This window comes from Macaca fascicularis, chromosome 3 (assembly GCF_037993035.2).
Source record: "Macaca fascicularis isolate 582-1 chromosome 3, T2T-MFA8v1.1".
Classification (NCBI taxonomy): Eukaryota; Metazoa; Chordata; class Mammalia; order Primates; family Cercopithecidae; genus Macaca; species Macaca fascicularis.
Window position 1 is genome coordinate 130,556,362 of NC_088377.1, and position 26,550 is coordinate 130,582,911.

The 26,550-nt window shown below is 36.4% G+C and overlaps 1 protein-coding gene across 17 annotated transcripts in view; it reads right to left on the reverse strand.

Annotated features, from left to right (window-relative positions):
* The window catches only part of CDK14 (cyclin dependent kinase 14), a 790,403-nt gene that overhangs the window by 445,275 nt on the left and 318,578 nt on the right, over positions 1-26,550 (reverse strand). For 16 of the 17 annotated variants that reach the window (XR_012432704.1, XR_006696501.2, XR_012432705.1 and 13 more), the window contains 2 exons: positions 21,700-21,945; positions 1,610-1,704 (listed from right to left, as the gene is read on the reverse strand). Coding sequence is in view for 14 of the 17 variants with exons in the window: in XM_045387589.2 (XP_045243524.1) it covers positions 1,610-1,704; positions 21,700-21,945 (341 nt within the window). In the remaining 3 variants the exon portion in view is untranslated. Of the gene's footprint in view, positions 1-1,609; positions 1,705-21,699; positions 21,946-22,136; positions 22,225-26,550 lie in introns of those variants that run through there. The other variant, XM_065542370.1, reaches the window with a different exon arrangement.

Consider the following 26,550-nt stretch of genomic DNA (forward strand, 5'->3'; position numbering starts at 1 on the left):
ATGTGAAGCAGAAAGGGCCCCTCCTGCACCTGGATGTCTGCAAAGGAAGGGTGGGGCAACTCAGGCTGCCAATCCAGGTGAAGTGGGCAGGTGCTTTGAATCCCTGGAGATCTGCCTGGGCATGGAGTGAAGAGGGCTCCGCTATACCAGGATCTCTGGACAGAGGGGGTGGAGCAGTTCAGGATGCAAAACCAGGCAACCGGGTGCTCCAATCTGCCTGGGTGTGGAATGAAGATGGCTCCCTGCACAATTTTTGCAAACTTTTTTTTATAACTCTCAAAATTAATACTACTACTTTTACTTCACAGTATTTTTGCCTTACATATCTTTCTTGATAAGGACTATTTCATCTTCTAAACTTAAGAAACATGAACAAACAGGTATAAGACCACACTCCTGAAAATCCTAAGATTACCTAAATTAGCACATAATCAAAATTTTCAACTATGTCTTTAGAATGATCCTTCAGAGAATTGTTCTCTTCTACATCTTCTAATTACTTAAGTTACAATGTCCTAATCTGGTTGGGTGCAGTGGTTCATGCCTGTAATCCCAACACTTTGGATGTCCGAGGTCAGAGGATCACTTAAGCCCAGGAATTTAAAACCAGCCTGGGCAACACAAGAAAATTCTGTTTCTACAAAAGAATTTTTTAAAAAATAGCCAGACATGATGGCATATGCTTGTAGTCCCAGTTACTCAGGAGGCTAAGGCAAGAGGACTGTTTGAGCCCAGGAGGTTGAGAATGCAATGAGCCGTTATCAGGCCACTGTAGCCTGGGCAACAGGGCGAAACGCTGTCTCAGAAAAAAAAAAAGTCCTATCTTCTATAAAGATTTTAAAAAGAGGTAACAGGGCCAGTATAGAAAATTATTTTGCAACATCATTTGGTAGAGTTATAAAGTTAAAACAAAGCTTGTGACTTCTGTGGTTGTTGCAGAGATAGCATTAATCTATCTACAACTACATGTCACTAACTCTGTCCTTAATCAATAAGGGAGAGGAAGGAGGTCAATCAGAAACACATGAGGACAAGCTTTTTAAGAATCCAAATCTATGCCCTGACCGCCAGAGAACAATGGAGAGAAAGAAGAAAAGGAGGCGAGAGTTGTTTCTCTATATGAAAATATATGCAGCATGATGCCAAAGCAGACAGAAAGAAAAAGAAAAAGTTTGCCTTTTTTTTAAAGTAGGAGACTTCTGGAAGATGAAGTAAAAGCTTAATTTAAAAAGACCCCAAGAATGGCCAATACATTTGGCACTGTCAAATCAATACTCCTATTCCCAACACTAAATCTGTATGAAAAATTAATCACATAATTCACCTGGAAATGAATTCTCATTAGACGGTTCCAACTCCTTCGAAAGAAAGAGAAAACAATGTTGTGGGGAGGAGTGTTAAACAGAAAAATAAATTGAACAGTCTGAAAAACTGTTTACTAGCAGGGCACACCAATTTCAATGAGTTTTACACACTTGCCAAAAGAAAAAAGATACCCTAAGGGAGGAAAATCTATTGTATATTAAATAAGAATTAAATAAAATGCTATTTAGTAATAAGAGGCGTGATACACTGCACATGTGAAATATTCCAAAAATAATGAACTTACTTGCTTTTCCCTTTGTATACTGTAGCATAAGATCCTTCCCCTAGTTTTTCCAGCTTTTCATATGAGTCAGCTTTTCCAAATTTGGGACTTGTTGGCTAAAAATGAAGCACAGGGTAAGCAAAACAGATTATATCAAATTAATTAACAACAAATACCATGATTTTGCTGAGAATGTACAGATTATCTGTCACTTTTTAAATAACTGTTTTTTCTGGCATATATATTTATTTTTCAAAGCAACATAATAAACAGGGTACAAAACTCAAAAAATGCAAATAAACACAATGAAGAATGAAATTATTCCCATAATCTAACCAGGGAACCACTGTTAATATTTTGATATCTGCTCTTCCAGTGCTATCTGTAAGCTGATGACTGCTTTCTTACATAAATGAAACTGCACTACATCTACTGTTTTTTAACCTGACCCTCCCTTTTTTATTCAATAAATTGTGAATACTTTACATGTTATTATACAATCTTCTAAATCTTCTAAATTATGAGCTGGTAAACTGTGGCCCATGGGTCAAATCCAGCCCACTACCTGTTTTTGTATATCCCATAAGTTTAGAATAGTTTTTACTTTTTTAATGGTAGAAGGAAACAAAGCAAAATAAGAATAAAATTTCATGATATGTGAAAATAATATGAAAATTAAATTTTAGTGTTCATAAAGTTTTACTGAAACACAGTCGTGGTCATTCACTTGTATATTTTTTCATGGTTTTCAAACTACTACAGAGCTGTAGTTCCAATATGGATCACATGGCTGACAAAGCCGAAAATATTTAGTGTATCCCGTTGTAAATCATGATGGTATAATATTCAGCCATATAAAGGTACTCCTCTGATACCTTTTAGTGATAATTCAAACAGATAATCAGAAGATGTTATCACTCAGCTATCACTAATACAAAATGGAACTCTCTTACATACACATAAATCAATCCTTAAGGCATAGCTGCCACCAAATAACTCTTCCTTAAGACAGGTCACATCCCAACAGGACCAAAAAACATGCTAAGAGGGAGTGACCTCATCACTCTTATTGTGCTCAACTCCCACCTCAACTTTAAATAACTATGGAGCAAGAAAAGGGGAGTGTTGTCCTCCGTGGTGGAGAAGCATTCACCTTTTATTTCAATAAGAAATGATCTATTATTATACTGTTGCTATTAAATAAAAGGGTAATACCAAAGCATATTAGAAAATGATAATTACACAAGGAATGAAAAATATCTTATTAAAGAGATTTATTCCAATATAAATATATACATACATATACATAATTCATAAAAGGTGGCTAATATTTGTAGTACTTCATAAATAACCAACTTCAGAAGTTTAGAACTTGTATTCTTGAAGTTGGGCTTGAACACTACTTTTGAGTATACTCCTGTACCACTTACCAAAAAACACACATGTGGGCAACGATTCTGACTCCTACTATTTATTAGGATTTTATGCGGCCAGTTGAATATACATTTCTTACTTCCTTCCCACCCAAAATACCCCATCATGACTGAAAAGTTATTTTTCAAAAATAATAAATCAGAATTAGAAACAGAAAACAGAGTGCCAATATCTAATCAGAAATTTTGAAGAATTCTGAAAGAAGGTAATCAGAATCAAAACTTCAGGGGAAAGCCTGACCATGTAGAAGACTATTAAAGAAAAGAAGCAGGAACTCTAAGTGAACATGAGACCAACCAACACATAAACAGTTGAGACTGCAGTGTCCTCCCAAGCAAGCTGCAGAGGCATGTGCGCAGGAGACGGCTTAGAGTGTGGTATCTGAGCAGAGCAAGAACTCAAGTAGCCAATACCCTACAAGAGAAAAAGCAATGTCTCCCCATCCCCCAAGCTGTAATCCCTTTCACACAATCAGCAGAGACACTTTACAGAAAATAAAATAAGCTAACAGTGATTCTCAAGTACAAATATGAATATACAACCAAAAATCACAAATCATTTTAGGAAAATCAACATCCTAAAAGAGAAGGATAAAATTCAGTGGGCAGATAAGCTAAAACCTTGGAAGGCAGGTTGACGTTGCAAAGGTAAGGATAACTTTAAATAGGCCAGGCGCGGTGGCTCACACCTGTAATCCCAGCATTTTGGGAGGCAGAGGAAGGCGGATCACGAGGTCAGGAGATCGAGACCATCCTGCCCAACATGGTGAAACCCCATCTCTACTGAAAATACAAAAATTAGCTGGGCGTGGTGGTGCACATCTGTAGTCCCAGCTACTGGGGAGGCTGAGGCAGGAGAATTGCTTGAACCCTAGAGGCTAAAAAAGTAATAAGCTCAATGGCTGAACAGAATTCTCCCAGAAAACTTCAGGGAGAGGTTGCATCTAAATAGAAAATTTATTCAGCAAACATATTGTCACAGATTGTAATAGCTGCAAAAAGACAGTTAAGCAATATTTTCAAAATTAAAAGGAAAAATAATTTTGCATAATTAATACTATACTCAAGACAGTCCCTCAAGTGAAATATGGAAACACAACAATTTTACTACCCACAGAAAAAAATCTAGATATAAAATTATCTCAATGTAAGATGTAGCTGGAGTGATGGGGGGACAAGGCAAGGAAGAGTAGGAAAGAAGAAATAAAACCACACTCAGCTTTCTTGAATAAATCAGAATATATTGCAGATACAGATTGAAACTCCAAATGCATACCTTTTAGAATGTTTCTTAACCTTTAAAAGGGAATCAGTAAATTGATATAAATAAGGTGTACAAATCCCAAACAAATTGGGGAGGGAGGAATGGGAAAAAAAATGCAATGAAAGAGAAAGAGGGTAAGGAGTGAGAGGTTAGAGGAGGAGGCATATTCAGTAAGAAAGCATGCAAAGTTTTATAAAACAAGAATTTTATAAAATAAGAATAAATTTTATAAAATAAGAATAAAGTCCAAACATATCAATGATTACAATAAACATAAATGAATCAACTTCCCCTATTAAAGGAAAAGCTCTCCGATTAAAAAAACAAAGAAAATATAGCAATATGCTATTAAGAAGAGATTTAACGAGAGTAAATCTGAAAATAAAGGAGTAAGAGAAAAATATAGCTCAAGAAGCATTTTTTAAAAATAATACCAATAGTAGTATTGATAGCAGACAAGACAGAATTTACAAAACAATAAATAGATTAAATTAGTATCTCCCATAAAAAATGAATGTTAAAAATCCACCAAGAAGTCTAATAAACTAGTAAACTAGTAAAGGCCAAATAACACAGTTTTGAAATGTATCAAACAATTGTTGGTAGCAATAAAGTGAGAAACTGTTGGTGATAATGAAAGACAAGCATACACATTGACAGAGCAAGCAAGTAACTAATAATTAAGGGATCTATGGGGCTCAAATATTAGAAACAATGGCTTAATTAATATACATATTCATATATTTATATTCTTTCAAGCACACATTTAAAATTCACCAAAAAATGATCATAGATTCAGTCACAAAGATGATTTCAATATTGAAAACTGCAAAAACATTTCAAGTTGCTTTTTCTGAACACAATGCAATTAAATTAGAAATTAAGACTATAATTAACAAAACCATACTGTATTTGGGATTCCTGCTAAATGAGTAGATTTTAGCTGTTCTTGCCACAACAAAAAAAATGGGTAACTATATGAGATGATAGATATGTTAATTTGCTTCACTACAGTAATCATTTTACTATCTATATGTATCCCATAACACCACACTATATAGATTAGAATCCCTAATCCAAAAACCTTAAAACCAAAATGTTCCAAAAATATGAAACTTTTTGAACACCAGCATGATGCCACAAGTGGAAAATTCCACACCTGACCTCATGTGACAGGTGCACAAAATTATTTAAAATATTGTATAAAATTACATTCAGACTATGCATATAAGCTACATATGAAACATGAGTAAATTTCATGTTTAGACTTGGGGTCCCCTTCCTAAGATATCTCATGTATATTCCAGAATCCAAAAAAATCTTAAAGCCCAAATACCTCTGTACCAAGCATTTCAGATAGAGGATGCTCAATCTATGTATCTTAAATATATACAACAAATGTTATCTTGTTGAAATAAAAAAATTAAAGCTGAATAGTTTAACAACATGGGTTTAAAAAAATAAAAACTTAAAATTCATAAATATATGACAATGAGAGCATGACCATTTAAGACCTATGGCATGTAGCCAAATCAACACATAAAAGAAAATTTAAATATATGCATATAATAGAAAACAATAAAGCAGTATGATTTAGACTTTTAATGGCAGCTAGAAAAGAAGCAACAAAGAACACAGTAGGATGAGATTAATAAAGACAATGAAAGATATTTGTAAAATATAAGACAAAAGTATTGTAAACATGATTAATAAAACCAAATGCTATTTGTAATGACCATTAAAACAGATAATTATCTGGAAAGTCTCATTAAAAAGAGAACTAAATAAACACTGTAAATACAAAGAGAACATAACTCAGTTTAAGAACGAATGTTTTTGTTGTCGTTAATTAACCTGGAATACTATGAACAGCTTTATTCCAAAATATTCAAAATTTAGTACATACTTTCTAGAAAAAATTAATTACCCAAATTGACCTCAGCAAAATACAAAAACTAAGACACAATAAATAGAATAAATTTAAAGAGTTAATCTTAAAAATATAATCTTCTAAGGGCAACTTCTACTAAAATTTAAGAAACAGATACACTAAGTTGTATGAAGCAGATAGCATAAAAATATAAAATGCTTCTAACCAGCAAAACCCTATTACCAAAATTAACTAACTAATTAAACAAAAGGCCAAGTATCACAAACATAGGAGCAAAAATTCTAAGAAAATTTTTAAAAATTAATTTCTGCAAATGTGCTACAAGAATAATATACCATGGCCAAATGAGATTTATCTCATTAATTCAAAAATGATTCAACCTCAAAAAATTTACTAATATATTTCCCTACATAAAAGAAAAATGCTGAAAAGTAATTTTTAAAATTCAGTATACTGTGTATCTGAAATAAAATCATAGAATTATGTAATCTAGTAACAAAGGAAAGGTTCCAAATTCAATATTATTTTTATAGAAACCTGTAACAAACCTCACATTAAATGGTGAAATATTTGATCCATTACTTTTAAATGCAAGAACAAGACAGGAAACCACCCAACTTCCACTATTTGGCGGTTATTAACGAGTATTTGTGCTTTAGATACTAATCTCTTCCATAAAATAGGAACCTATTATGTTAATCCTTACAATAACAAATATATCTCTAAATATGTCCAAACGTTAGGGGCTTAAAATTAAAGCCACAGAGATTGTAGAAAACAGGCACATATTAAAATTTTCTACTATCCAATTCACCTGTAAATAGAGTAAAGGCTCAATGGTTGAAGTCAACCCACTACACATAAACTTCCATGAGGTTGTTTCCTCATTCTGTGTAATGAAAAAGAACTTAATTTATGTGTGGAACTAAACATATTTTTGCAAAATCTAAAGTCAGATTTATCCAGGTGTATATAGCACCAGGTTACCTAAAGCTGTGTAGACTGAGGAGGTATTATCAGGCAACTACTGTTACTCATCATTAATGCCAATAAAAAGAGAAGAAACAAATTCATCTTTGAGAGTCCCAACTATTAATCCAGCCTATCTCTAGACAGTGGCACCTTCAATGGAAGAATGACTGTGGCAAATGCTGAGAGAACTGCTGGAAAATTAGTAAGTGCTGCAAGAAAGCTTCCAGGGTCAAGTACTCAATCTGCACTGCTGGACACAACAGTAACCCATTTCCTGACCAAGCATTCAATATGGGGTCAATTCCTCCTCAAGCTCCATGATTACTAATTTTATAATGAAATATAGATCAAAAATAGAATTCCTGCCTTCACAAAATCAGAGCTCCTAGAGCTACATAACACTGTAGGCATCATTTACTCTAATACAAATATATAAAAATGAAAACTTCCCAGAAACACCGATTTGCCCAAGACCATACACTGAATTTCAATTAAATATTTTTCCTTAAAGTAAAGCCATCTAAGTAATCTGCTCCCTTTTAACATTCAGTATGCGAAAACAAAACTAGCAGCACAAATTTTGCTAGCACTCAGTACGACAAAACAAAACTAGCAACACAAATTAACAGTGTTTAAAGAAAAAATCCTAATCAAATAACAAGGGTTTATTTTATACATATGTATGGATTGCTAGAGGTGTCATAACAAAACACCACATACTTGGTGGCTTCAACAACAAAAATTTATTTTTTCACAGTTTTGGAAGCTAGAAGTCCAAGATCAAGGTTTTGGCAGGGTTTGTTTCTCCTGAGTCCTCTCTCCTTGGCTTGCAGATGGCCACCTTCTCATGTGTCCTCACATGGCCTTCCCTCTGGCTGACGGGATCCCTGGTGTCTCTACACTTCTTGCAACGACACCAGTCATATTATATTAGGGTCACACCCAATGACCAAAATTTAATTTAGTCACCTCTTTTAAAACCTTACCTTCAAATACAGTTACATTTTCAGGTACTGGGGGCTGGGACATCAACATAGGAATTTTAAGGGAACAGCATGCAGTCCATAACACACACACACTCTCTCTCTCTCTCTCTGCCCCCCACCATATATATATTTATGCAGATAGCATAAAATATAAATATATATATGTGTGTGTATATAGATATATGAAGGACAAAGATATTTCAAAAAATAATATAGAAAGGAATGGAGGGAGGAGAAGAAGGGGGGGAGGGTATAAGATATTTTTCAGGAATTTAACTCGGTTCCATGTAATTTAAACTATGATTACAATGATGAGCTCTTTAAGCATTATATTCCCTTAGGACCACCTATTTTTTTCTTCAAGAAATTTGTAAGATACAAACCATGTGTTGAGTTAAATCAAGTAAAATTTAATGGAAAATTACATTCAAAGTCGCCTGACTAGTCCTGTGTGGGTTATGTTCTCATGCATTTTTCATCACCAGGAAACAGCTTGTGAATGTCACACTTTACCATCACCCTCCTGAGCCTAAGTTTTAAATAGAAATTTAAAAACCTATATTAAACTTCAGTATAAAATGATCTTCAATGGGGAAAATATTGTGTTCACAGTTCCACTCTAAATTATTTAAAATCAGAATGAGAGGTCTGTGTGTTTGCTTTTGTGCTCCTTTAAGAATGAATCCAATCTAAGTTAAAAATGTAGCAGCGGAAAATTACCTTTTTATTCTTATTAGGAGATAAACTGCTAATGACTACTTAAAGTAAGTATAAGACACAGTCACCACTTGGCAAGAGAATAGGAAGCCAAAATTTTCTCTTTCTGGAAAGGCACAAATAATTTTCAAGAAATGATATATTCACTCTACATAGATAGCTTTGTATAAAAGAGTTAATGTAATTGTTTTTAAGACAGACCATATTAAACTTACTACTTGAAAAAACTGTACTGAAGAAATTAGAAAACAAAATTTTTTTAATGAAAATCATTCATTCACAAGAAAGATTTAGTAAAGGAAGATGCTAGTGGTACAAAGTAGTCTATCTAATTAACTGGATTTGGATGCATTAACTGCTGTGGTTGTATTCTATATTCTGTTAACACTACAATGGCAGAAAATTAATATTTTCCCATATTTTGTGGTAAAACAACCAACATTATTTGCCCTGTGAAACTGATAGATAGACATTGTGGAAATACTCTGTAACTTACAAATCAATCATGCTGACTCCATAGGAAGAATCAAAGGCATGTAATTCCTATCTAAAACTTTTCCTAGTCTACAAAAGAATAGGCCTATGGAATAGGATGCATCCAAGAGACAGTCTCCACTTTGACAGTTAGAGTCTTATAAAGTGAGTCTCCTATATTAAGTATGCAGAAATGGTCTGGTCTATAATTACTATATATATAAATAAGGAATCCAAATGCCAAATCTTTAAAGAGGTCAATGATAAAATTCTTCCTATCAAATGAATAAAAAAAGAATAATTCAGAAGGAGAGATTTTTATAATTAAAGTTGAGGCCTTTGTCTTTTTTTCCTTGCAACTTTATTAAATCATCACATTTAAATAAAGATGCTGGATCAAACCAAGGTGTAGTCAACCTTAAACATTATCTTTGGCTTTTTGATGTCAGATGTGTGGACGGATGAGAAACAGCTTTATGGGACAACTCTTCTCTGCTTATGACTTCCCTACTTAGAGTGTAGCCTTGAGATACCACTTTAGACACGTGGAAATACAAGGCTAATCAGCAATTTCTAACAGACACTAACTGCATAGAGATGTGAAATTTAATGAGATGATGTCAATACTTTTTTTAAAAAAAACGAATAAAAGTATAGAGAACCGTCAATTATCTGGGCCAGCGGAGGGGAACACTGACATGGATAATGAAACGTGTACACAATGTTCCAGCTGAACAATGTTTGCCACTCTGCCATAAAGGTGTTCTTAACCCTTGACAGCTCTAGTTCATTGTCTGTATAATAATAATAACAACAACTAGCTAATATCAAGTGATTACGTACCAGGCCTTAAGCTAATCATTTTACATGCATTACATAAACTTAATCTCTATAATACCACCATAAGGTTGGTTCTATTACTATCCCCATTTGAACATGAATAATTTACAGACTGAAAAAATAAAGTAACTCATCTAAAATCTTATAGTTACTGGCAGAACTGGAATTCAAACCAAGATGATCAGAATTGAAAATGATTTTCTTTGTTACTATTATACTGGTGGAATATTCCCACAGAGTCCTAACTCTCACCCACACGGAGGAAATATTAAACATGCTTTGGTCTGTCTTCTATTGAAACCCCACTCGCAAAAGCAAGCATGGGTGTCTGAACTGCATTTTTATAAACTTCATGAGTATACTTCAGTGTTCACTGTAATGATACCATGATATCCAGTAAGAATGTCCATAGCTTCATACTGACTTCACTGAAAATTGATTTTAACCCTCACACATAACTCCTTGCTTAAGATTGCTGAGTACCCCTTGAATTGAGGAAAACCATAATAGAGAATCACTTCTCCAGTACATTACACTGTAACTGTGAGAGTGGATATGAGGGTGAAAGAGGAAGGATTCAATCAGAACCACGTGGCCCCATTAAATAAGGATTTAAAGTCAAACCTGATTGGGCTAATTTTTATTTTGCCTTTGATCTCCAGAACAAGCTTTATCACCCAGCATTGACAGCCCTATTACAGCCACACTAAGGTAATGCATCATTGATAGGTAACTTGGTTATAAAATAGATCTAGGTGCTGCACAGAGGTATGGATCCAAACATCACACATGGTAACAACCTGTCAATGGGGCTTGGTTCTAATCTGGGAATTTTCCACTCCCCAGAAGAGGAAGTAATGCCAAGATGAGACATCCACCACACCCCAAGAACAAGTATCTAAAAACTGAAGTGAAACTCTCATTTGCAGGTTTGCACCCTCCTCCCACATCTCCCAGATTAGGCCTGCCTATCATGGGATATAGATTTTTATGGTGATGAAAAGAGGTAAATTTGGAGCAATTTGTGGAATATAGAGAGGACCTTAACCTAAATATGAGTTTCTGAAAATATGCCCTCTTTAAGATCAGCTTATGACAGCACAACTCAATGAAATCCCTTCTAAATTGGTCCAGCAAGACAGGAAATCTCCCGTAGTACTCCCAAGAATTGCAGCTACTGAGGAGCACAGCTGGGTTAGGGGAGGTGGCAGGAATAGGGGAGGGAAGGTTTGTCATATCAATGACAGTATTAAACACTACACAGGGACTAGTCCTAGGAAAAGTGGGCACTGAATATATGTCTGAAACAAATTTAAAAACCCTGTCAAACACCCTCTTAAAATATACCACTATAAATAAAATCACATTCTTTATATTTTGCGTGAATTTTAAAGTGCCACTATCTGAAGAAAAAAGAACAATCAGCCAGTTACATTAGCATGATGGCCACTGAGGTCAAGGCATTCTTGGTTCCTTGATTTCCGTCAAGGCTTCTAATATATAATGGCCTGTATGTGAAGAGCATATAGATGTATACAGTTGGGAAGGCACGGTATTTTAAAATAGTTTCTAACACAGTATTTCCAAAAAACAATGCTTTCCTCATTAAAACAGTAGCTGCAATGCCATACTTTTATCATGTTCTCCTTCCTTTTCAGCTCTACTCTTGGAGCTTATAAAAGATAACTTTTTTTAAAAAAAATGATAAAAGTATGACATAAATCATGGTGACCCTTAAGGAAAGAGGGTCTTCCTTTGATGCTTATCAGCCATTGTTACATCCTCTAAGCACTGTAAAAAAGTAACACCCGTGTCTATAAGGCTCCCTTGCTTTCCCATGCTTCCCATGGGTATTAACTGATCAATCCTTTACACTGCTGCAGGGGATGGAAAATGGCGTTATGCAGAAAGTGTTACTGTCTCCATTTTCTGCCCAATTCAGAATCCAGTGGAAATTAACCTTTCCACCAAAACAAACAAACAAACAAAAAAACATAATAAAGTGCCCCTTCTTATCACAACAGGGCAGAGAACAAATAGGCAGCAGACAGGATTTGCTGGCAAGATGGCCAAATAGGAACAGCTCCCATCTGCAGCTCCCAGCGAGATTGACACAGAAGGCAAGTGATTTCGGCATTTCCAACTTAGGTACCCGGTTCATCTCACTGGGACTGGTTGGACAGGTGGTGCAGCCCACAGAGGGCTAGCCAAACCCGGGTTAGGAAATCCCTCACCCAGGAAGCGCAATGGGTCGAGGGATTTCCCTCCCCCAGCCAAGGGAAGCCATGAGAGATTGTACCAGGAGGACGGTGCACTCTGGCCCAGATACTGTTATTCTACCATGGTGTTCACAACCAAAAGACCAGGAGATTCCCTCCAGTGCCTAGGCCACCAGGGCCATGGGTTTCAAGCACAAAACAAAACTGGGCAGCCATTTGGGCAGACACCGAGCTAGCTGCAGCAGTTTATTTTTCATACCCCAGTGGCACCTGGAATCCCAGGGAGACAGAACCGTTCACTCCCTTGGAAAGGGGGCTGAAGCCAGGGATCCAAGTGGTCTGGCTGAGCAGGTCTCACTTCCATGGTGCCCAGCAAGCTAAGATCCACTGGCTTGAAATTCTCGTTGCCAGCTTAGCAGTCTAAAGTCGACCTGGGAAGCTTAAGCTAGGTGGGGGGAGGGGCATCACCTTTGCTGAGGCTTGAGTAGGTGGTTTTACGCTCACAGTGTCAACAAAGCTGCCGGGAAGGTTGAAATGGGCAGAGCCCATTGCAGTTCAGTAAGCCCAGGCCGAAGGCCACTGTGGCCAGACTCCTCTAGATTCCTCCTCTCTGGGCAGGACATCTCTGAAAGAAAGGCAGCTGCCCCAAGTCAGGGACTTAGAGATAAAACCCCCATCTCCCTGGGACAGAGCAACCAAGGAATGGTGTGGCAGTGGGCACAGCTTCAGCAGACTTAAACATCCCTGCCTGACAGCTCTAAAGAGAGCAGTGGATCTCCCAGCATGGTGTTCAAGCTCTGATAAGGGACAGACTGCCTCCTCAAGTGGGTCCCTGAACCCCATGTAATCCTAACTAGGAGACACCTCTCAGTGGGGGCCAACAGACACTCATACAGGATAACTGTGGCTGGCATCTGGTGGGTGCCCTTCTGAGATGAAGCTTCCAGAGGAAGGAACAGGCAGCAATCTTTGCTGTTGTGCAGCCTCGGCTGGTGATACCCAGCAAACAGGGTCTAGATTGGACCTCCAGCAAACTCCATCAGACCTGAAGCAGAGGCATCTGACTGTTAGAAGGAAAACTAACAAAGAGAAAGGAATAGCATCAACATCAACAAAAAGGATGTCCACTCAGATACCCCACCCAAAGGTCACCAACATCAAAGACCAACAGTAGATAAATCCACGAAGATGGGGAGAAACCAGCACAAAAAAAGCTTAAAATTACAAAAACCAGAACACCTCTTCTCCTCCAAAGGATCACAACTCCTCGCCAGCAAGGGAACAAAACCAGATGGAGAATGAGTCTGACGAACTGACAGAAGTAGGCTTCAGAAAGTGGGTAATAACAAACTTCTCTGAGCTAAAGGAGCATGTTCTAACCCAATGCAATGAAGCTAAAAACCTTGAAAAAAGGTTAGACGAATTGCTAACTAGAATAACCAGTTTAGAGAAGAATATAAATGACCTGATGGAGCTGAAAAACACCGCACGAGAACTTCGTGAAGCATACACAATTATCAAGAGTTCAATCAATCAAGGGAAGAAAGGCTATCAGAGATTAAAGATCAACTCAATGAAAAAAAGCAAGAAGATAAGACTGGAGAAAAAAGAGTGAAAAGAAACAAACAAAGCCTCCAAGAAATACGGGACTATGAGAAAAGACAAAAATCTACATTTGATTGTTGTACCTGAAAGTGACAGGGAGAATGGAACCAAGTTGGAAAACACTCTTCAGGATATCATCCAGGAGATCTTCCCCAGCCTAGCAAGGCAGGACAACATTCAAATTCAGGAAATACAGAGAACACCACAAAGATACTCCTCAAGAAGAGCAACCCCAAGACACATAATCATTAGATTCACCAAGGTTGAAATGAAAGAAAAAATGTAAGGGCAGCCAGAGAGAAGGGTTGAGTTACCCACAAAGGGAAGCCCATCAGACTAACAGCAGATCTCTCAGCAGAAACCCTACAAGCCAGAAGAGAGGGGACACCAATATTCAACATTCTTAAAGGAAAGTATTTTACACAGAATTTCATATCCAGCCAAACTAAGCTTCATAAGGGAAGGAGAAATAAAATTCTTTACAGACAAGCAAATGCTGAGAGACACTGTCGCCACCAGGCCTGCCTTACAAGAGCTCCTGAAGGAAGCACTAAACATGGAAAGGAACAAGCAGGACCAGCCACTGCAAAAACATACCAAATTGTAAAGACCATCAACACTATGAAGAAACTGCATCAACTAACGGGCAAAATAACCAGCTAGCATCATAATGACAGGACGGAATTCACACCTAACAATATTAACCTTAAATATAAACAGGCCAAATGTCCCAATTAAAAGACACAGACTGGCAAACTGGATAAAGAGTCAAGACCCATCAGTGTGCTGTATTAAGGAGATCCATCTCACATGCAAAGACACACATACACTCAAAATAAAGGGATGGAAGAATATTTACCAACCAAACAGAAAGCAAGAAAAGCAAGGGTTGCAATCAATAAAACAGACTTTAAACCAGCAAAGATAAAAAGAGACAAAGAAGGACACCACTAATGGTAAAGGGATCAATGCAACAAGAAGAGTTAACTATCCTAAACATATATGCACCCAATACAGGAGCACATTGACTCATAAAGCGAGTTCTTAGAGACCTACAAAGACTTAGACTCCCAAATAATAATAGTTGGAAACTTTAACACCCCACTGTCAATATTAGACAGATCAATTAGACAGAAAATTAACAAAAATATCAAGGACTTGAACTCAGCTCTGGACCAACCAGAACTAATAGACATCTACAGAACTCTCTCCACCTCAAATCAACAGAGTATACATTCTTCTCAGCACCACATCACACTTACACATAACTGGAAGTAAAACACTCCTCAGCAAACACAAAAGAATGGAAATCATAACAGTCTCTCAGACCACAGTGAAATCAAATTAGAACGCAGGATTAAGACACTCACTCAAAACCACATAAGTACATGGAAATGGAACAACCTGCTCCTCAAAGACTACTGGGTAAATAAGGAAATTAAGGCAGAAATAAAGATGTTCTTTGAAACCAATGAAAACAAAGACACAACATACCAGAATCTCTGGGACACATTTAAAGCAGTGTGTAGAGGGAAATTTAGAGCACTAAATGCCCACAAGAGAAAGCAGGAAAGATCTAAAATTGACACCCTAACATCACGATTAAAAGCACTAGAGAAGCAAGAGCAAACAAATTCAAAATCTAGCAGAAGACAAGAAATAACTAAGATGAGAGCAGAACTGAAGGAGATAGAGACAGGAAAAACTCTTCAAAACATCAATGAATCCAGGAGCTGGTTTTTTGAAAGATCAACAAAATAGATAGGCCACTAGTCAGATTAATAAAGAAGAAAAGAGAGAAGAATCAAATAGATGCAATAAGAAATTATTAAGGGGATGTCACCACCAATCCCACAGAAATACAAACTACCATTAGAGAATACTATAAATACCTCTACACAAATAAACTAAAGAATCTAGAAGAAATGGATAAATTCCTGGACACATACACTCTCCTAAAACTAAACTAGGAAGAAGTCGAATCCCTGAATAGATCAATAAGTTCTGAAATTGAAGCAATAATTAATAGCCTACCAACCAAAAAAAGTCCAGGACCAGAAGGATTCACAGCCAAATTCTACCAGAGGTACAAAGGGGAGCTGGTACCATTCCTTCTGAAACAATTCCAAACAATAGAAAAAGGGAGAGTCCTCCCTAATTCATTTTATGAGGCCAGCATCATCCTGATACCAAAACCTGGCAGAGACACAACAAAAAAAGAAAATTTCAGGCCAATATCCCTGATGAACATTGATTCAAAAATCCTCAATAAAATACTGGCAAACCAAATCCAGCAGCACATCAAAAAGCTTATCCACCACAATCAAGTCGGCTTCATCCCTGGAATGCAAGGCTAGTTCAACTTCTGGAAATCAATAAATGTAATCCATCACATAAACAGAACCAAGGACAAAAACCACATGATTATCTCAAAAGATGCAGAAAAGACCTTCGACAAAATTCAACAGCCTTTCATGCTAAAAAGTCTCAAGAAACTAGGTATTGATGGGACGTATCTCAAAATAATAAGAGCTATTTATGACAAACCCACAACCAATATCATACTGAATAAGCAAAAACTGGAAGCATTCCCTTTGAAAACCAGCATAAGACAAGGATGCCCTCTCTCACCACTCCTATTCAAAATAGTAATTGGAAGTTCTGGCCAGGGCAATCAGGCAAGACAAAGAAATAAGGGATATTCAATTAGGAAAAGAGGAAGTCAAATTGTCTCTGTTTGCAGATGACATGATTGTATATTTAGAAAACACCATCATCTCCACCCAAAATCTCCTTACGCTGATATGCAACTTCAGCAAAGTCTCAGGATACAAAATCAATGTGCAAAAATCACAAGCATTCCTATACACCAGTAACAGACAAACAGAAAGCCAAATCATGAGTGAATTCCCATTCACAATTGCTACTAAGAGAATAAAATACCTAGGAATACAACTTACAAGGGATATGAAGGACCTCTTCAAGGAGAACTACAAACCACTGCTGAACGAAGTAAGAGGACAAACAAATGGAAAAACATTCCATGGTCATGGATACGAAGAATCAATATTGTGAAAATGGCCATACTGCCTAAAGTAATTTATAGATTCAATGCTATCCCCATCAAGCTACCACTGACTTTCTTCACAGAACTGGAAAAAACTACTTTAAAGTTCATATGGAGCCTGCATAGCCAAGACAATCCTAAGCAGAAAGAACAAAGCTGGAGGCATCACACTACCTGACTTCAGACTATACTACAAGGCTACAGTAACCAAAACAGCATGGTACTGATACCAAAACAGATATATAGACCAATGAACAGAACAGAGACCTGAGAAATAACACCACACATCTACAACCATCTGATCTCTGACAAACCTGACAAAAACAAGAAATGGGAAAAGGTTTCCCTATTTAATAAGTGGTGTTGGGAAAACTGGCTAGCCATATGCAGAAAGCTGAAACTGGATCCTTTCCTTATACCTGATACAAAGTTAACTCAAGATGGCTTATAGACTTAAACATAAGACCTAAAACCATAAAAACCCTAGAGGAAAACCTAGGCAATACCATTCAGGATATAAGCATGGGCAAACACTTCATGACTAAAACACCAAAAGCAACGGCAACAAAAGCCAAAATTGACAAATGGGATCTAATTAAACTAAAGAGCTTCTGCACAGGAAAAGAAATTATCATCAGAGCGAACAGGCAACCTCCAGAATGGGAGAAAATTTTTATAATCTATCCATCTGACAAAGGGCTAATATCCAGAATCTATGAAGAACTTAAACAAATTTACAAGAGAAAAAAAACAAACATCAAAAATAGGCAAAGGATATGAACAGACAATTCTCAAAAGACGACATTATGTAGCCAACAAACATATGAAAAAAAGCTCATCATCACTGGTCATTAGATAAATGCAAATCAAAACCACAATGAGATATCATCTCATGCCAGTTAGAATGGCGATCATTAAAACATCAAGAAACAACAGATGCTGGAAAGGCTGTGGAGAAATAGGTACACTTTTACACTGTTGGTGGGGGTGTAAATTAGTTCAACCATTGTGGAAGACAGTGTGGCGATTCCTCAAGGATCTAGAACTAGAAACACCATTCGACCCAGCAATCCCATTACTGGGTATACACCCAAAGGATTGTAAATCATTCTGCTATAAAGACACATGCACACATATGTTTACTGTGGCACTGTTCACAATAGCAAAGATTTGGAACCAACCCAAATGCCCATCAATGATAGACTGAATTAAGAAAATGTGGCACATATACACCATGGAATACCATGCAGCCACAAAAAGGACGAGTTCATGTCCTTTGCAAGGACATGGATGAAGCTGGAAACCATCATTCTCAGCAAACTAACAGAAGAACAGAAAACCAAACACGACATGTTCTCACTCATAAGTGGGAGTTGAACAATGAGAACACATGGACACGGGGAGGGGAATATCACACACCAGGGCCTGTCTGGATGTAGGGGACTAGAGGAGGGATGGCATTAGGAGAAATACCTAATGTAGATGACAGGTTGATGGGTGCAGCAGTCCACCATGGCACGTGTATACCTATGTAACAAACCTACACATTCTGCACATGCACCCCAGAACTCAAAGTATAATTTAAAAAAAAGAAAAAAAATGTTTTAAAAGGGTAGCAAATAGAAAGGACTCAGGAAAAACATAGGATATTATAGTATCCTGCTAAAAGAGAAAACGAAGCCATTTCCAGTTTGATAAGGTAAAAGACACTTTTCCAGGGCACATTGAATTGAAGCAAAAATTCCTAAAATAAAAAGAAAGCAATGCAGTTCCCACACAAAGTAATATAAATGCCCTAATATATATTTTAAAAAGTTATCCCAGGGTGAACCAGGAAAGGGTAAGCCCAAGAGGATCTAAAGAAATTTAAAAATACAATAGAGAAACAGTGAAAATTTCCAGAAAGCTTGATGACTTGAACACATGTATTTATCTCTCCCCCTTACAAATCCATACTAAAACAATAGGAAAATTAAAACCCATAAGGGCAATCAAAATTAGTATAGAAAACACTAGAGACAAGACAGAAATAAAAATGTAAAGACAGGACACAAATAGTTGAGAGGTCACATTGCCTAGGATGAGTGAAAACAAACAAACAAACAAACAAAAAACCTTGATACCTACATGATCCAAGGCTTAAGCCAGTAAGAAATAAGTCAATTCATACTTCAGAGTCCCCAAAATACTCACAAACTGGAGCTGAAGTTCAAATTGGGGCTACAAATGATATGATTAGTTGGAGTGAATTTAAGCTGGAGGTCTTTGCCCCTAGTCTCCCTCGGCCAGCCCTCTATCCCTTCCTAGTCCCGCCAGAGTTGTATTCCCTGAAGAGGTTGAATCAGAGAATTCAGCTGGGGCTTGGATACCAGGCAGAGTGGATATCAGATTGAAGAATCATACTGAATGAAAAAAAAAATCATGAGAAAGTCTGCATAGAGAACTGAAAGGTCCTCAGTCCCTTCTTGATCATCTCAGAATAGTGACAGCTAGGTTTATATGTCCTAAAAAAAATAAATTAGGAAAGTCCATTTTGGGAGAAACACCCAGTAACGAAAACAAGATCAAGAGATAGTAACATTTGAGAGTACTTAAATAAGACGACTAGGTTTTCACCAATAGTTCCTATGCTGAAGGCCACCAACTGACCAGCCACCCAGGCACAAAGCTTCCAATCAGCTTCTGAGTACATTACTCATAACATAAACTGAGAGCCAACAGTTTCTCTCCAAGAGGCATGACATAGACCCACCAAAAATCTCAACAGGTAAGGCAGAGACCAAAACAAATAAACAGAAACAAGAAACTCAAAGGAAATCCAGAAACAATTCAGAGAATATATAAAAGGAAAGAAAATTTCCCAAGCTACATTTTGTATCCTCAGAAACATATGAAGTGATATGTTATTCGTTGAAATAAAACAGGATAATTTTTAAAAGAGCATTCAAAGAATAAGAAAGAGTTTGTGGAAATAAATGTTAGTATAATTAAAAATGTAATTAAAGGGTTAAAAATTAAAGTTAAAAAAACCAAGAAGGTAGGAAAAAAAGATTTAAAATAACAGGGAAAAGGCAAGGTAACTAGAAGATCAATCCAATAATGCCAACATCCATCTAATAAAACGTTCTTTTAAAAAAGAGAGAAGATTAAAAAAATTAAACATATAAGAAAACTTGTTGAAACTGAAAGAAATTAACTTGAAAACTGAAAACACCCATTGAACACCAAGAAAAAGGATGACACCAGGGATAAAAAGAAAGTCCTAGAAAGTTCCACAAAGAAAAAAGCAGATAAAGAATGAATTGGGAAATCAGAATAGTCTAGGGATGTCAGTGCAATCTAGGCACCTAGAAAACAATAAAATAAGGTATTCAAAAGTCTAAGAAAAAATTATTTTCTAAACTAGAATCATATACTTGACCAGATTATTAACGAAGTAATCAATGACAGATAAAAACATAGTCATATGGCAAATCCCCCATCACCCTTTCTCAAGAAGCTACTGGAGGATATACTTTAAAACAATGAAATAAACCAAGAACAAGTAAGACATGTAACCCAGAGAATGGGTATCTAACATTAAAAAAGGAGGAAAAAATTCTCAGAAGAGGAAGCCTTATGACTATAGGATTAGAGATTAACCAATCTATATTAAATTATGACTATAAAGAACTGCCAGGACAATCTCAGTGGGGGAGAAAAACTGATAGATTATCTGATTTGTTTTGGAGGCATTTTACAGTTTTGGCAAATAGTTGCAGGCCTCAAATTGTGTTTAAAATTATGCTAATTTGAACAAAGGAAAAGCAGACAATGACAACTAAGAAAATCAAAAAGTTGTGTAAGGAAGGAAATTTACTCATAGCACACTTGTGGTTTCTCTATGACCAAAATTTATATTATCATACAACTGTAAATAATGTATATTAATTTAAGCCAAAAAAATAGGAAAAAATGTATTTGAGAATAGAAACATAACAGAGAACATTCTCTCTTGGTGTGTTCCTTTCTAACTTGTAAATCACTAGTTATATCTAAAGTCTGTTTCCCTCTAACACTTCTTTCTGGACATTCTCTTTCCTTTGGTCCTATTGAATCTACCCTACACAGATTTCTACTCCAGCATTTTCCATTCAGTACAGGGCTTTGTCCCGGAAAAGAACTTCAATTTGTCATTTTAGGGAAGTCACATGAGCAAGACTGGTGGACTACCCCCACAAAAAGATTGGATTAACACAAGTGAACAAATTTTGACATTTATTCTGCAATGAAATTCTTTGTGAATTTGCTAATTTCAAAACTATCCTTACTGCCTACACAGTAAAGTTCAATAACCTCTCCAAGGGTTTGAAATACAAAAGACATTTAATTATAAATTCCTCTAACTAGAAACAATTAAGGGGGAAAAATGATTTTTCCAAAAATAAGTTGAATCATTTCATTCATTTGCTTGCTCAGTGCTTATAAATAAGGAGTCCATATATAGTTTGCTCTCTCTCTTCCAAAACATTCAACCACCCTGGGAGAGAATGCATAATAAGGCACTGATAAAGTTTCATGCTGTCTTCCAGCACAGCATGCTATTATTGTAAGAGGGCTATTCCTTCTGTTTACCCAGTGATAAACAAAAAGATTGCACTTACCGAGCTGGGGCTGGAGTGCCGCCTAACTTTAGGTGACTCTTTGCCAGTGGAGGAGGTCTTAAAGTTAATGCAAGCATTGTTCTCAGAATGCACCCTCTTTACTTGATTAGCTGGTTTCTCAAATGGGTCAAAAGTGCTCTGTGTCCTCTGAACTCTGACTTTTTTATCCTCAGGAATTGTGTCCAGGGGTTTGATCACTGAGTCCATTCCCTGGCAGTTCCGTGTAGACATCTTTGTGACACATATCTGAGAAAAGAAGAAATTAAATTCAGAACTCTTCACTGCAACTTTAATATCACTAAACATGGCAATATATTACTCTAGAAAGCATGCCAATTTCAGTTTCAGGAAATACCCAAAAAGCCCACATTCTAAAAGCTGCATCAGCATAAATTACAGTACAAAAAATTCCTCACAATCATTCTGTTTATACTCACTTAGAGCTTACACTAAAAAATCTACCTCTAAAATGAGAAACTTAAGGCCCAGGCTGCTAGTAGTACCCTAAGATGATTCTTGAACTCTGTCACATGTTTTACCATCTGACTGGAAGTGGTTTATTTCTGAATCATTAAGAGGTTGGGTAACTGGCCTTAATTTAAAAAATAGGCAAATCAGATGCACACTAACTGATGGGTCATCGTATAAGCAGCTAACCTAGGCTAGAGAAGGAGAGCGCATTATGTTGTTTAAAAGTTTTAGGCATGAATATGTATACTTAAAATCTGTCCCCATCTTGATTTCATCTCCCAATTGGAATGAATGGAGCTAATGGTTAGAGATATTAAAGAACTGAGGACAACGGCGGGGGTTTTCTTTATTTCAAAGCTAATGGATTAAAAGAAATAACATGGTAAAAGAAAAACACTGAAAAGCATTCATTTCAAAATTTGGTTTACATTACTCCACTAGACCTCCACTTCCTTCCCTTCTTCTTCCTTCTTTACCCATTCTCTTCCTGCCTAGCCTGCCCTACCCTCTCATTTTATTTTAGTCTCTGTGACTTTTGCTCCTTGCTTTTTACTTTATGTTCTAAGCCTGCCATTCTCCCTATACTCTGGAGACTTTGTTGTCCTTATTAGATAATTTGATGGCCTCTGGCTTGTCTGTAAAGCCAGCTAATTTAATTGTTCTCTCTAAAGAAAATATAATTCTAAATAAAATTGTTTATAGAATGTTTTTCTTCTTATAAAAAGTGCCCACATCCCTATGTGCTATCAAAAGCAGAAAAACAGAAGATATTTATGAAAAGCCCACATTGTTAAGGTAAAAATATAAAGTTTTTGAACACATACTTTGGATCCGTGGTTGGTTGAGTATGTGAATACAGAACCCACAGATACACAGAGCTAATATGTAAAGAATGATTGTATGTGGGGGATAAATGCAGCTATGTATATGGATAGAAGTAGACAGATACAGATATAAATACAGACACAGATGCATAGATATAGATATCTGTCAGTGCATGAGCATAATGAAAAGTATATAGGAAAACACACCAAACTATTAACATCAGATATCTCCAGACATGTGGAATTGAATGGGTAAGATTAGCAATTTTTTGTACACTCGTGTGAATTTTATAATAAATATGCCAACATACATAATGTTTTTAAAACCACTAAAGTAGAAAAGTATGTAACTAAAATAAACCATTTCAAGTTTTTGAAACAAAAGTTTTTAATTTTTAAACATCAACCCTAAAAGTATGTCTCAACTACTAAGCACAGGCTGAATTCTAACTAAGTCAAATGAGAAGAATATTATCATGCTTTTTAGCATACGAGAAAACAGCTGAAGATATTTTTAAAAGACTCAAGGCAGAGTCCTCTAGTCATGATTAAAAAGTAAAAAATTATTACAAGTATGTTGGAGCATGCGATATTTTTAAGGATTTTTGTGCTCTTCTTAAGGATGTGAAGGCAGTAGAAAAGAAACCACCCACGACACTAAGGCAATTAAATCATAAATACATGGGCCTGAGAAGTCAATGAACTGCAAACACAGAAAATTTGAAAGAAAAAAAAAGATGTAAGGGCACATTGAAATCAAATTACCTAAAACAGAGAGAGAAAGTAAAAGATAAGAATGACAGAAAATAGTTCATGACTAAATTAATACAGAAAGGCAATTAGAAAGCATCTCGGACTAAATAAAAATGGTAACACAAAACATGAAAATGGTGAGATTCAGCTAAAGTAGTACGTTAGCTGTAGGAAAATTTGTAATACTAAATGACTAGAGAAAAGAAGAAAGGTCTCAAAGCAATGACCTCAGCGTCCACCTAAAAACACACACAAAAAAAAAAAAAAAAAGAAGGAAAGAAAAAAAGCAAATAAAAAACAAAATAAGACTGAAATAATAAATAAGAAAGTGGATATAAATAAAATAGAAAACAGAAAACAATAAAGAAAAATCAATAAAACCAAAAGCTGGTTTTCAGAAAATTTTTTTTTTTTTTAATGCTGAACATTTAGCCATACAGATCAGGGGGAAGAAAAAGTAGAAAATATACATTGCCAATATTACTATCAGGAATGAGAGCGGTGACATCACTACAGATTTTCTACAAATATTATAAACAACATTATGCCAATAAATTCTGCAAGTTAGATGAAACCAATTCTTTGAAAGACAAAAACTAATCAAAGATCACTCAGTAAAAAAAATAGATAACCTGAATAGGCCTGTGTCTATGACAGGAATTGAATCTGTGGTCAAAAACATTACCACAAAGATAACGCCAGGGCCAGATGGCACCACTGGTGAAGTTAAACCAAACATTAATGGAAGAAATAACATCAATTGTACGGAAACCCTTTCAAAATATAGATGAGGAGGATATATTTCCCAATTCATTTTATAAGGCCAGTGTCATTCCAAGATCAAAAATCGCACAAAAACATTGTAAGGAAATTATAGATCAATCTCTCTCACGAACACAGATGCGAAAAATTACTGGTACATCTTCAACAAATTGAATGCAATAATATATAAAAAAGATAGTAAACCATGACAATGTCACACTAATCCCACGAATGCAAGGTTGGCTTAACATTCACAAATGTGTAATTCACCAGTTTAACATACAGTGGTAGGTAGTCTCTAACATGGCTCCCAGTAACACCCACTTCTAAGTATTCACACTTTTATGTAATCCCCAGCTCTTCAGTGTGGGCTGCATTTGTTGACTTGTATCCCATAAATATAATATGGCAAAAATCATAGGATACCACTTCTCAGAAAACATTATAAGAAAAATGTTTCTTCTATGTTGGTGCTCTCTCTCTGCCTTGAGTTTCCCCTCTTAGATCACTAGACCTCGGGAAAGTCGACTGCCATGCCATGAGGCAGCCCTGTGGAGAGACACATGTGCAGAAACACTAGGGCCTGCAAACAACCTTGTGAGTCAAGTTTCAGGGCCAACCACAGTTCCAGCTTCCTGCTTGACTGGAATCTCCTAAGAGACCCTGAGCCAGCTAAGGAGCATCTGCAGGAGACCCATAGGAACTAAGATTTTTAAAAAAATGTTTGTTGTTTTAAGATGTTAAGTTATGGGATAATTTGTTATGAAGCAACAGATAACTAATGCACAGTATTTTAAAACTCATATGATCATCTCAATAGACTCAGAAAAGGCATTTGATAAATTCAGCATCCATTCATGATAAAAACTCTCAACCAACTAAAAACAGAGTAAAACTTCCTCAACCTGATAGAGAGCATCTACCAAAACATTACATGTAACATCATACTTAATGGTGAGAAACTAAATGCTTTTCACGTAAAAACAGGAACAATTCAAGAACATCCACTTTCATCACTTTGATTTAATATTGTATTTTAAGTTCTAGAAAATACAATAAAGCAAAAAAGTCATTTGTTGGCTTCAGGAAAGAGAGGAACTCCAATTAGAAATTTTGATGGCTCTCTGAGCCTATACAATTTAAGCAAGAGAAACTGTTATGAAATCTACCACAAGTACAGCTTTCTCTCCATCTTCATGCCTTAATGGCCTTACAATATATTTTGAGTCAGGTAGCCTCTCATTTAATGGATCTGACTATGGCACAGTTGATAATTATAAAAATCAGTGAAAACTATGCACCTGTAGAAAACCAACGTCTCTATTCTACCATTAAGACAGAAGAGTGGCAGCCTTTTCCTACTTTTTGAGAAAAAAAAATTAACAAAGTTCTCAACTTAAAATATTTCCCATAAATATTCTTAAACATTTCATGTTTACTATTTTTGCTAACTACTAGCAAATGACAAAATGAAAGTAGAAAACAATCAGCTTGGCTGGGCATGGTGATGCACACCTGTAGTCCCAGCCTTTGGGAAGCTGCGGCAGGTGGATCATTTGAGCTCAGGAGTTCGAGACCAACCTGAGCAACATGCAAAAACCCTGTCTCTACAAAACAAATACAAAAATTAGCCAGGTGTGGTAGTGCACACCTGCAGTCCCACCTACTCAGGAGGCTGAGTTGGACAGATCTCTTGAGCCAGGAAGGGCAAAGCTGCAGTGAGCTGCAGAGTCCGTGCCACTATACTCCATGTACTCCAGCCTGGGCAACATAGTGAGACCCTGTCTCAAAAAGGGAAAAGGGAAAGGAGTGGTGGGGAGGGAAAGAGAAAGAAAAAGAGGAAAGGGGAAAGGGGGAAGAGGGGTAAGAGGGGAGAAGGGGGAAGAGGGGCAAGAGGGGAGAAGGGGGAAGAGGAATAAGAGGGGAGAAAGGGGAAGAGGGATAAGAGGGAAGAAGGGGGAAGAGGGGTAAGAGGGGAGAAGAAGGGAGGGGAGGAGAGTTCTTAGAATAAAATTATTTAAGTATCCAGGGTGCATGAAGA